The sequence below is a fragment of the Pelobates fuscus genome, chromosome 3 (assembly GCF_036172605.1).
Source record: "Pelobates fuscus isolate aPelFus1 chromosome 3, aPelFus1.pri, whole genome shotgun sequence".
Taxonomy (NCBI): domain Eukaryota; kingdom Metazoa; phylum Chordata; class Amphibia; order Anura; family Pelobatidae; genus Pelobates; species Pelobates fuscus.
The window spans coordinates 268,831,287-268,843,544 of record NC_086319.1 but is presented as its reverse complement, the minus strand read 5'-3'; the positions used below and the strand labels follow the sequence as shown (position 1 = coordinate 268,843,544).

General features: G+C 41.5%; 1 protein-coding gene across 1 annotated transcript in view; it reads right to left on the bottom strand.

The window, feature by feature from the left end:
* The window catches only part of LOC134601766 (zinc metalloproteinase-disintegrin-like ACLD), a 100,434-nt gene extending 88,176 nt beyond the window's left edge, over positions 1 to 12,258 (bottom strand). Inside the window, exon 1 of the mRNA XM_063446267.1 lies at positions 12,174 to 12,258. Coding sequence (XP_063302337.1) covers positions 12,174 to 12,258 — 85 coding nt within the window. The remainder of the gene's footprint in view (positions 1 to 12,173) is intronic.

Here is a 12,258-nt window from a genome sequence, read left to right as displayed (position 1 = left end):
TTTCAATCATATCCCCCCCGTCTCGTCTTTCCTCCAAGCTATACATGTTAAGATCCTTTAACCTTTCCTGGTAAGTTTTATCCTGCAATCCATGAACCAGTTTAGTAGCCCTTCTCTGAACTCTCTCCAAAGTATCAATATCCTTCTGGAGATACGGTCTCCAGTACTGCGTACAATACTCCAAGTGAGGTCTCACCAGTGTTCTGTACAATGGCATGAGCACTTCCCTCTTTCTACTGCTAATACCTCTCCCTATACAACCAAGCATTCTGCTAGCATTTCCTGCTGCTCTATTACATTGTCTGCCTACCTTTAAGTCATCAGAAATAATCACCCCTAAATCCCTTTCCTCAGATGTTGAGGTTAGGACTCTATCAAATATTCTGTACTCTGCCCTTGGGTTTTTACGTCCAAGATGCATTATCTTGCACTTATCCACATTAAGTGTCAGTTGCCACAACTCTGACCATTTTTCTAGTTTACCTAAATCATTTGCCATTTGGCTTATCCCTCCTGGAACATCAACCCTGTTACATATCTTAGTATCATCCGCAAAAAGACATACCTTACCATCAAGACCTTCTGCAATATCACTAATAGAAATATTAAAGAGAATGGGTCCAAGTACAGATCCCTGAGGTACCCCAGTGGTGACAAGCCCAAGCTTCGAATATACTCCATTGACTACAACCCTCTGTTGCCTGTCACTCAGCCACTACCTTACCCATTCAACAATATTGGAATCCAAACTTAAAGATTGCAATTTATTGATAAGCCTTCTATGTGCAACAGTGTCAAAAGCTTTACTGAAATCTAGGTAAGCAATGTCTACTGCACCACCCTGATCTATTATTTTAGTTACCCAATCAAAAAAATCAATAAGATTAGTTTGGCATGATCTCCCTGAAGTAAACCCATGCTGTCTCTGATTTTAAAATCCATGTGTTTTTAGATGTTCAATAGAGATGTCCCGAACGGTTCGCTGGTGAATAGTTCCAGGCGAATATAGCTTGTTCGCGTTCAGCACGGATGGCGAACATATGCGATGTTCGGTCCGCCCCCTATTTGTCATCGAGTAAACTTTGACCCTGTACCTCACAGTCAGCAGACACATTCCAGCCAATCAGCAGCAGACCCTCCCTCCCAGACCCTCCCACCTCCTGGACAGCATCCATTTTAGATTCATTTGGAAGCTGCATCCTTTTTTTTTTGAGCATGCTAGGCTGAACGTGCGTATATCATGGCTAGTTGCACTGAGGGTATGAGTATATAGCAGTACATTGTTGTGAAAGATGGCAGTCATGTTTAGGGTGTAGCTTGCACGTTATCAACTGTGTATTTATATCAGAAGCTCCACCACTAGTTATAAATCAAGTGTGAGTCGCCCCATGAGATGAGACTAGTGAATAACATAATACATGAACGGTTAAGGTAAAGGCATGTAAGGAACTACGACAATAAACTCTTTAGGAGGTGAAATAATGACATGTTTAAACGCTTGCTACTTTACGATTAGTTAATGTGCAGAGAGCAGTTCATGTGATCAAAGGCATGGTGTGGAGGATCGGCTATAGTGGGACATGCCTGGCAGGCTGCCTTCTGGGCTCCCTTCTGGGTGCCAGTTGCAGACCCTGGGAGTCCCTGATACCTGGAAAAACAAAGGCAAGTCTCTGGCTGAGTGCCGGGTTCGCGGCTTGAGGTGGTGGAAGCGTGTTTTTTTTTTTTCCTCTGTAATCTAATTGCAGTTGCCTGCCTTCCAGCGTGTGTGTCAGGCTCACAGCGTATACTGTGCCCACTTGCCCAGTGCCACCACTCATATCTGGTGTCACAATAGCTTGCATTTAAAAAAAACAACAAACTTTTTTGACTGTAATATAATAGCAGTCAGTTTCCTTCACATGTGTGCGTTTCAGCGTCTGCCAGGGCACGGTGTCACACCAGTGCAACTCATATCTGGTGTAACAGTAGTGTACATTAAAAAAAAAAAAAAACTAGAAATTTGACTGTGAAATAATAGCAGTCAGTTTCCTTCACACGTGTGCATTTCAGGGCCTGCCAGGGCACAGTGTCACACCAGTGCAACTCATATCTGGTGTAACAGTAGTGTACACTTGAAAAAAAAATACAGGGGCCTTGTTGTCACCTTTCGGGGACCCTTGGTGTTGTACGTGGCTGGGTGGAGGAAGAGACCTTCAATGACATCAGTGAGGACAAGGAACGGGACATGGCTAGCTTGGTATCCAACCTTGTGCAAATGGACTGTTTGCGGTTGTTTGCGGTGCGTTAAATGGGGAGTTTGGTCTGTCACTGTGAAGCGGGCTTCTTACACTACCTGATCGATACAACATCATACCTGATGTTTTTTTTTTTGTTTGTTTTTTTTTTAAAATTCTTTATTTATGCGTGCTTGGTTTAACAAGTTAACAGAATCACACAGATACAATGGTATGACAATTTGAGCGGAACAGTGAAATGGTGTTAACATATATGACAAGGTAGGAAGCACATTTTTATATTGCAAGCAAGCTGGATGACATACCCGGGGTCTACAAGGATGTGACAGGCATAGTGACACGTACGTTAATCCCCAGGTGTACTACAAGTGTGAGAGTGTGAGTATGCTCCTTAGTTCGGGTTCTTGTGTGTCGGTGTGTGTGGGAGCAGGTGTATGTGTGTTGCAGGTATGTTCAGATGCGTGGGGCACCGAGTTGTTCCATGCTGATTGGGCTGACATATGTTGGGTGCTCCGGTGGGCGTCGTACCCTGTGTGGCATCTCTACCCCCTATCCCTGGGGGTGGCGGGGGTGGGCGGAGTGGTGTTAAACCAGAGTGGGCGCCAGTGTTCTATTGTGCGTGGGGGGCCGTCTGTCGTTCTTGGGAAAGCGGAGGCGCCAAGGCTGTGGTTGTATTTAAGAAAAGAGGGGGAAAAGAGAGAGAGAGAGGGAGAGGGGCACAGAGACAGATGTGCAATGCAATGTGTGATGAGTGAGTTGCAGCAGTACAACTAAACAATAAAAGGTAAAACATTGGAGATGGTTGACTCTGGAACTGCTCTCATCACGGGGGGGTCTGGGTCTTCTCTTAGGCGGTTGTGACCGTGCCTTGCGTAATGTCTCTGGGCTCAGTCCTTGTGCAAGGTCAAGTGGGCAAAGGAACGGGACATGGCTAGCTTGGTATCCAACCTTGTGCAAATGGGGAGTTTGCGGTTGTGCAAATGGACTGTTTGCGGTTGTTTGCGGTGCGTTAAACGGGGAATTTGGTCTGTCACTGTGAAGCGGGCGTAACCCTTACACTACCTTATCGATACAACATCATACCTGATGTTTTAAAGCACGTTATTCCAAACAATTTTGGAATGTTAGGTGATTTATGCCCTTTATGGATTAAAACCAGACTCTGCATCAACTATGTAATTTTCTATGGGAGAAAGGTGTTAGTCCCCTTAAAAGTCCAGGTGTTAGTCCCCTTAAAACACCTTTTCCATCACTATTGTGGCCAGAAATAGTCCCTGTGGTTTTTTTTTTTGTCAATCTCTTTTTATTGAACTTTTTGTTTTTTGTCGCACCCATGTGGGTCATGAAACACAGTAAACTTACAGAACATGTAATTATTGGACACATTACAGTGTAAACAATAGCGTGAGTACAAAATTATGCATTATGAGGTGTGGACCAACATTGGTACGTTATCAGGAGTGTGTAAACTGCTTCGGGAGAATGGCTGAGTGGTAATGATGGGCTTAAAGTAACCCTATCGGGTTTTTGAGTTATGGCCTTCTTCTAGGTATACTCAGAGCCCATGTGGGCCGGGAGGGGGGTAATTGGACTTGGAGCGGCCGATCCCTCCTTTTAAAGGGGGGGGGGAAGAGTGGGCTAGGTATGGCTATAGGCCAACAGGTTATAAACAGCTGTAACCGTAAAATATATATCTTGTTTGTTATAGTCTCTGTAGCTCTTGGGGAGGTCAGGCCTCTGGAGTGGATCGTTGGTTGGGTCCCTGTGGGTTTTAAAATTCGCCTGCCTATTGAAGTCTATGGCGGTTCGCCCGTTCGCGAACATTTGCAGAAGTTCGCATTCGCCGTTCGCCAACGGAAAATTTTATGTTTGCGACATCTCTAATGTTCAACAATCCTATCCTTTAACATGGTTTCCATTACCTTACCCACTACTGAAGTAAGGCTTACTGGCCTATAGTTGCCCGACTCCTCCCTACTACCTTTCTTGTGAATGGGCACAACATTCGCTAACTTCCAATCTTCTGGGACTACTCCTGTTAACAATGATTGGTTAAAAAAAGTGAGCTGGAGTGGTTATGATGATTATTATTTAATACTCTGTGTGGTTGTAGACAAACATGGTTATTCAGTAAAGTGTAGGTTTAATTCTGCAACAATCCAATGGCATTTTAAGCAATATGGGCATTGTTCAAAATATTAATCAATAATAACCATGAATGTTTGCTTGATTTTTAGCCTGTGTGGTTACTAACAGACAGCTGAAATCTGAAACTGAAAGTTGTAAACTGCTAGCTAGACCCACAGTTAAAAGTAAGAAAAAAGTATATGAGGGCTTAATATCCTATGCCCCAATGGAAGGATGGGGTATTAACCGGTCCTGTTTTCGCCTCAATGCGTCTACCCATTCCAAGCATGTGAGGGTTAAATAAAATAGTCACTGAGTAGCTATGGCTACCAACATACACATAGCACCTATTCCATTTATAGAATTAGGTAACATTTTATTGAGTGGCTTACAATCTAATTCCTATTCCAAAACCACTTCTTGAATGATCTATAATAATCATGTTAGAAGTCCTTAAAATGATTTCTAGGTGCTAATGTGCACTGTGAATCTAATGTTTTTTGTTTGTTTTTTTTAAATATTTTTGCAGTGCATCAGAGGCCTGAGGTATCCCAACGGCAATCCTCAGGCTTAGCATAGTATTAGATAAGGCATGCACAATTTTTGATATTATGAGCAAGAGATAAACAGGGTAGTAAGACTTCTAGTTAGGTCTATCCAGCTGAAAATCATGATACAGGCTAAGTGCAAACATATAAAGGTGAGTTGTTTGGCTAGGAGACATGCTAGGTTAGGTAATATACACAAACAGCATAAAATAATACTACACTGTGCTAGTTATAAACAAGCTAGACTCACAAGAAAAGTAGTAGTCATATCGACTGCTAAACAATAGTGCAACACACAAACATATAACATATATGGGAACTGATGAGTCAGTTAAGAGTAGAGTAACATGCTGTGGTTATTTGATAACATATGTAAGTGAGTTGGGTAGTTAGGAGACCTATCTATTAGGCATTACAGGTGGTGCGTTAATCATGCTTGATTCAGGCTAGCGGGCAGGCTATAGCATTAGGATTTTAATCTGTTGTAAGTCACATGTAATCTGAGCAATTACTAGTATTATCAAGTGATAAAGCAAGAGAGTCACAAGTACTTATAAATGCGTCTAACTACCGGCTGTATGGTTAGGCTATCCGCCTTCAGGTGTTCAGTATCATAACTTGTCCCCTACTCAGTCCTCATTACTCAGCTGATGCCGGCTCTGGAGGCTTGACAGGTGCGCTGGGGATAAGGGCAGGGAGGACTTCTCAGCAGGGTTCTGTCTCCCATGAGCCATGGGGGTGTTCTCCGCCCGTGTCTCAGTATCAGGTCTAGCTGTGCACGCAATTGGAGGCACCCTACAGGATGACCGTGGTAGGACCTGCTTCTCGGGGCCCGCCGGGTGCTCCTCAGTGCTGTCCCGGTACTGTGTGTGAAGGGATGCAGGCTCTTCTTGGAGCTAGCGTTGATCAAAGGCCGGTAGGTGTGTTTGGATAGGGTTAGCTTGTGCTTGCGTGAGAAGGTGATCGCATCAGAGTGCATCAGCGTGGGATTGCTTGCTGGTGGATAGAGTCGCTTTCGGTGGCACCATTTTCGTGCTCGTTTGCCTCTATAGGATGTGCCTTGGAAGCAGGAGCGCGTGAGCAGCGGTGGCGGTGAGTACTCATCTGGAGTGTCTTGGCGTTTCCTCCAGCAGGCTGCAAATATGGCATTTAGCCGTGCCAGAGTGTCAGGCAATAGTGATCCTTTAATCGTTTGAGTCTTTTCTAGGAGGGTGCCCAAAATTAGGTAGAAATTATGGGACAGACATTATGGGATTTAAAGTAAATTTCCATAAAATTACATATCTGAGCAATTTCAGAAAGCAGTTGCAATTGTAAGATTGAAGATTTATTTACAGAGAAAAATAATTCATCTTTTTAAGTCAAGTAAGTTTTGTTTTTTGCAGGAAAGCATAGTGATACGATAAAAGGAGAAAAATACGACTAAAATATTAAATATAGATAAAAGTGAAACATGACTGTTTGTACACCATAACTAAAAAAGATTGTAAACACCTATTGCAAAACATCAAATAACATTCCTGTCCAGTGGAATCGTTGAACTTTCAAAATAATTATTTTCATAAATAAAACGACTTATATTGGGATCTACCTTTTAAATGTTATAGAGAGTACTTACGGTGTCATTCAAGTGTTAAATAATGTAAAGATTATTTTTAGGAAACCGGATTCCCTTTAAGCAAGTAGAGCATTGTGTAATATAGAGCAATTCATTAATTATCATGATGACATTGTTGGAGCAAATTAGAAAATCCTTTCTCGTCTCTAGCATTATTGCCAAAATGATAATTTAGATGTAGAGGGGCAGTTGTGAAAATGACAAGAGATAGGTGTAAAACCCAATAAGGCGTGGGAAAAAATTCAAAAACATGGGGGTGTATTCTCTAAACAAGGAATTCTGGAGCATTAAAAGGGAATTGCACATGTTAAATCAAAATAGCCAACTTGAACATTGTTTTTTAGTATTTCAGTTTTTCACTATCCCATATTTAGTAATAAACCCAAATATTGAAATAACATTTACAGTACATGATAATTTGATGCAAATTTTTTACACTTTCTGTGCACCAAAACACAATATATATATATTGCTCTTTTGATTCTAAGCTTGAATTAAATAACATTTCTGGAGGTAGTTCCTCTTTAACCCCTTAAAGGGATCCTATAGTGCCAGGAAAACAAACCCGTTTTCCTGGCACTGTAGTCTCTTGCCCCCCTCCCTCGGCGCCGAAGGGGTTAAACTCCTTTCAGCCACTTACCTTAATCTAGTGCCGGGCTCCCTGGTGACCTCTCCTCCCCCGCCGACGTCAGCCCCCTTAAGTGGAGCCGAATGCGCATGTGCGGCCAGACACAAACCCGCACATAGGAAAGCGTTACTCAGTGCTTTCCTATGGGGATCAAATTTGATGCTGGAGGTCCATGAGAACGTCCAGCGTCAGATAAGTGTGATTTCCTCAGTGTAAATCGCGGAAGCGCCTCTAGTGGCTGTCAGGGAGACAGCCACTAGAGGCTGGATTAACCCTGCAGTGTAAACATAGCAGTTTCTCTGAAACTGCTATGTTTGCAGCTGCAGGGTTAAAACTGGGGGGACCTGGCACCCAGACCACTTCATTGAGCTGAAGTGGTCTGGGCGCCTATAGTGGTCCTTTAAGGACACAACTTTAGAAATAAAAGGGAATCATGATGGACTATTTCCGTCATGTGTCCTTAAGGTGTTAAAAGAACAAACATGAAACCATCTTGCAGTAGACATTTAGACCTTTGACCCTGTCTGTATAAAAGCTGGGCACCAACTGTAACTCACCTAGACCATAGCAGCACAGCAGACCGGCAAGCAGTAGCACTTTGTGTAGCATGGTTCTCAATTACATCTGTGGAGAGTGCCTTTCCTATTTCTGCATGTGGTTATTGTGGTAGAGGAAGTAACTAAATAGTGATCGGTCTCAGAGTTTTATACTCATGCTGTCAGCCTGTCAGCGAAAAGGCTACACAAAATAGTGAAGGAAGCTGTTACAGAATAACACTATTTAAGACTAAGGAGGAGGAGAGAGAGCAACTATCACTCTAGGCACCATAACTACTATATCTTAATGAAGGTTTAGTGCATAGATTCAGTCCCTTTTCTTGGGCAGTGGCAAACACTGCTGTTTCTGAGAAATGTCAATATTTAGATTTGTCCAAGAACATGTCTCTATTGTTATACATAATAACATACTTGTCGTGGACTAAGAGAGATGTTCAGCTCTCTCCATATTTAAAATATAAATAAACAAAATGTAGGGTATCTGGAATCCTTAAAAAAGCAGCAGTTGTCATCTTCTCTCTTTCTACCCCATGGGCTGCAGGATAGAGAGTAATATGTGTAAACAGCCTAGGGGATGCCCAGGCTCCTAAGGCCTTTTATACATAAACTTTATGACCCCCATAGAAGACCCAGAAGATGCCCAGTTTCTTGGGCACTTTTAAAGATATGTGACCTGTAAAGAGTTCAGGAGAGGCCTTTTGTGGTCTTGTAAGTGTGTGTTATAAATATTCATGGTCCTCATAAATAGCTCTGGATATGTACGGTTTTCTGGGTCCTTATATGGTTAATCCATTAGGGATTAACACACTAATTACAGAAAAAGGGTTGGATGGGGCTTCTCAAGAACCGAGTCAGGCCCCAACCCTACAACTAGGTGGACATATACACCCTCACACCTATTATTAGTGAGTGGGCCTGATAATCAAAAAGAAAAATAAATTAGCTTGTAAAATAAATAATCTTTGCAGATGTCCTGATTGAAGGTCTTCTTTTCTTTAACCATACATGGATAAATAAAAATGCAGGACTGAGTGACTTGAGAAAATAACAAAAATCCCTGAATTGCAACAAAACCAATGAAAAAAATTCCAAACCATCCATGTTTACTCTCTTATTCGGCTTGATAATCATGATGATCTCAGCCAATCCAATGGTTTATTAAAAGAAAGCATTGGGAGGCTATTTTTCATGCACGGCAAAACGCTGCACTGCGCCAATCACCATCTCCTCATAGAGATGCATTGAATCAATGCATCTTTATGGGGAGCGTTCAGCATCTTAGTGCTGCACACTATGCAGCACTGGACTAGGAAGTACCTCCAGTGGCCGTCCGAATGTTTACGTGCTCAGCCAGCAAAACATGCTAGAGACAGGAGAACCACTACATTAAACTGTATTTGTTCTGGTGACAATAGTGTCCCTTTAAGTTAATAAATCTTGAGAAAGTCTCCCAGGGATAACCAATATCTGTCATGCATGTGCCATTAAAAAATACCTCTAATGCTTGAGCCTATAGTCAGACAAGAATTAACAAGAATAGAGAAGTTGGGAGTAGTAAAAAAGTCACAGAACCATCAGAATGGGTTATTTGTTTTTTCACAGTTGTATTTCTTTATTGCAATTTTAAAAATGTTTTACATACAATACAGGACAAACATACATATTAACATACATACATAAATAGTGCGAGGTGTAAACATTAAAAATTCAGGCATACTGCTTATTAGTAATCGTATTATTATTATTGGTATTTATATAGCGCCAGCTTATTCCGCAGTGTGGATTGTAATTATTGGGATCTGTCTAGACCGATAGTTTAGCTTTCTGTTTCTTGGTGAAGTGTATTATTACATATTAATCAGGTATCAGCCCATTCTAGCCAAATCATATTATGTAGAGAGATGTTATTAGCCTTTCTATAAAAAAAAAATTCCATTTGGATTTGATAATTGATTTGATTAAGTATTTCTAGCCATAAAATGCTTACTGGTGATTTCGTTGTTTTTTTTTTTGTTTTTTTTTTAAGAATTATTAGTTTTGTAACCATAAATGTGTGTATTGTTAATATTTTTTGTTGAAGGCTACATCTTGGAAAATCCAAATCAAAAAGGAATAGTTGAGGGTATATCAATACATTATAACCAAAAATCTTTGAGAGATTATAGCTTTAAAGGGATTCTCCAGTGCCAGGAAAACATATTTGTTTTCCTGGCACTGCAGGATCCTGTAGTGCCCCTCTCCCTCCCACACCCCATCCCAAAAATCCCTTCAGTGACTTACCGGAATCAGCGCCGATGTTCCTCAGTGCTGGGTCATGCTCCACCTACTCTCCTCCTGACGTCGGCGGGGGAGACCTAATGTGCATATGTGGCAATGGCCGGCACGCGCATTAGACCTCACCATAGGAAAGCATTATTATTATTATTATTATTATATAGTATGAGGACTTCCAGCGTCGTATATCACACTTTTCGTGTTCTAAGAACACGGAAGTCCCTCTAGTGGCTGTCTGATAGACAGCCACTAGAGGAGGACTTAACCCTGCAAGGTAAATATTGCAGTTTATGAAAACTGCAATAATTACACTTGCAGGGTTTAGGGTAGTGGGAGTTGGCCCCCAGACCACTCCAATGGGCAGAAGTGGTCTGGGTGCCTGGAGTGTTCCTTTAATAATTTCTTGCAACCTTTCACACTCCCACCACATGTGATATATGTACCAATACCACTAGAGCATCTCCAACATAAATTTGATAATTTTTGGTCTAATTTGTGGATCTAACGTGCTTCTTCACAGATATTCATTGGAAAAACCTTACCCACATCTCTTTCCCATTTTTCAATGGAAGATGTTTTGTTTATTATCATAAGATCAAGTCTTAATTGCATAGTTTTGGAGATTAATTTATTTTTATGTTGTTTATTTATACAATTTTCAAAAGTGGGATTTTCTTCAATCCCTAAAATATTGATACAATGCTTAATCCTTATGTAATTATATACTTCAGAGTCCAGGAGTCCATAAACTATTTTTAAGTTTTAAAATGTAGAGTGTTAGAATTATACCTAATGGGGTAATTTGATTTAAATTCAAAATGTCACATTCTTTCCATGTAGTTAAATTCAAATTCTGAATGCAAAATTGGAGAATATTGATAGGAGTAGATAGCAATAGTTTATTTGAGATTCCAATATTTTTAAAAAATATTTTTAAACTCTTAATAACATTGATAACTATTCTGAGGTCTTAATCTCTTTATAATGCTCCGAGTTTATCCAAATCAAATTTGGAAGAGATTGGTCAAAGTTTGTTACTTTCTCCAATTGTTTCCAACTTGGATCACTAAGTCTAAGATTATACAGATTATAAAGTAATGAATAAACATAATGTTATCATGAATCTCCTTTACGTTGGGAATACTCAGGCCACAGTTTTTAATTTTTCTAGTTAGAATCTGAGACGAAATATGGTTGTTTTTTTTTTTTATAGCCCAATATAAAATAAGTAAGTTAGAGGGGATTCTAAATGGAATTATTACATATAATAATAATAATAATAATAATAATAATAAAGTATTTAACCAGGAAAGGTACATTCAGATTACTCTGGTTTTCAAGTACATCCTGGGGATGTTACCTTAGCACCAACATCCAGGGGTTGTTACTATTGTCCAATTTAATGGTATTCATTTTATCTACCTCAGAATGTTAAAGGGCTGAGTCAGCCAGGATTTGAACAGATTACTTTACGTGTTTCACTGTGGCTTTCACTTGGCTTTCACTTTTGAGTGAAAGCCAAGTGCTGTAGTCTAGTGCTTCCTAAATGAATGGGAGTCAGGCAGTGGTGGGATTCAGTCGATTCACTGGTTTGTGCGAACCTGTTACTAAAATGTAACAAGTTTGCTGAACCAGTGATTAACCTGGCTGACTGAGGTGTCGGCCCTATGTCCATGACCGAGGGTCAACACCAGCAGGGGCCCCGGCGACTTGCCCTGTATGCCGACGGGTGTGGGGCCCCTCCGTGTAGTCTACCACTGCCTCCGGTCTGCAGCTCCGCCGGGTGCAGAGCTACAGACCATGGAGTAGAGATCTTGCGATCTCCAGCAAAACACAGCGTTGCCATTGGTTACCACGGCAACGCTGTGACACATCAAGTGCCAGAGATCACGATATCTCTACTTAGTGGCAGACTGGATACCTAGCCCACTGGACCACCAGGGAGTAGGAGACCACTAGACCACCAGGGAATAGATTACACACAAAAAAGTTTTTTAATTATGCAACAGCCTCCCCACGTGCTACCCCCCCACTGCTACATCCCCTCATACTACCAGCCCCCCCAGCTGTCACCATCCCTCACCCTACCAGCCCACAGCTGTAACCATCCCTCACACTACCACCCCCCAGCTGTCACCTTTCCTTACACTACAACCACCCCCACTGTCACCATCCCCCCATAGTCACCACCATCACTGTCATCATCCCCCTCACTGTCATCATCCACCCCACTGTCACCATCTCCCATTGTCACTACCACCACTGTCATCAT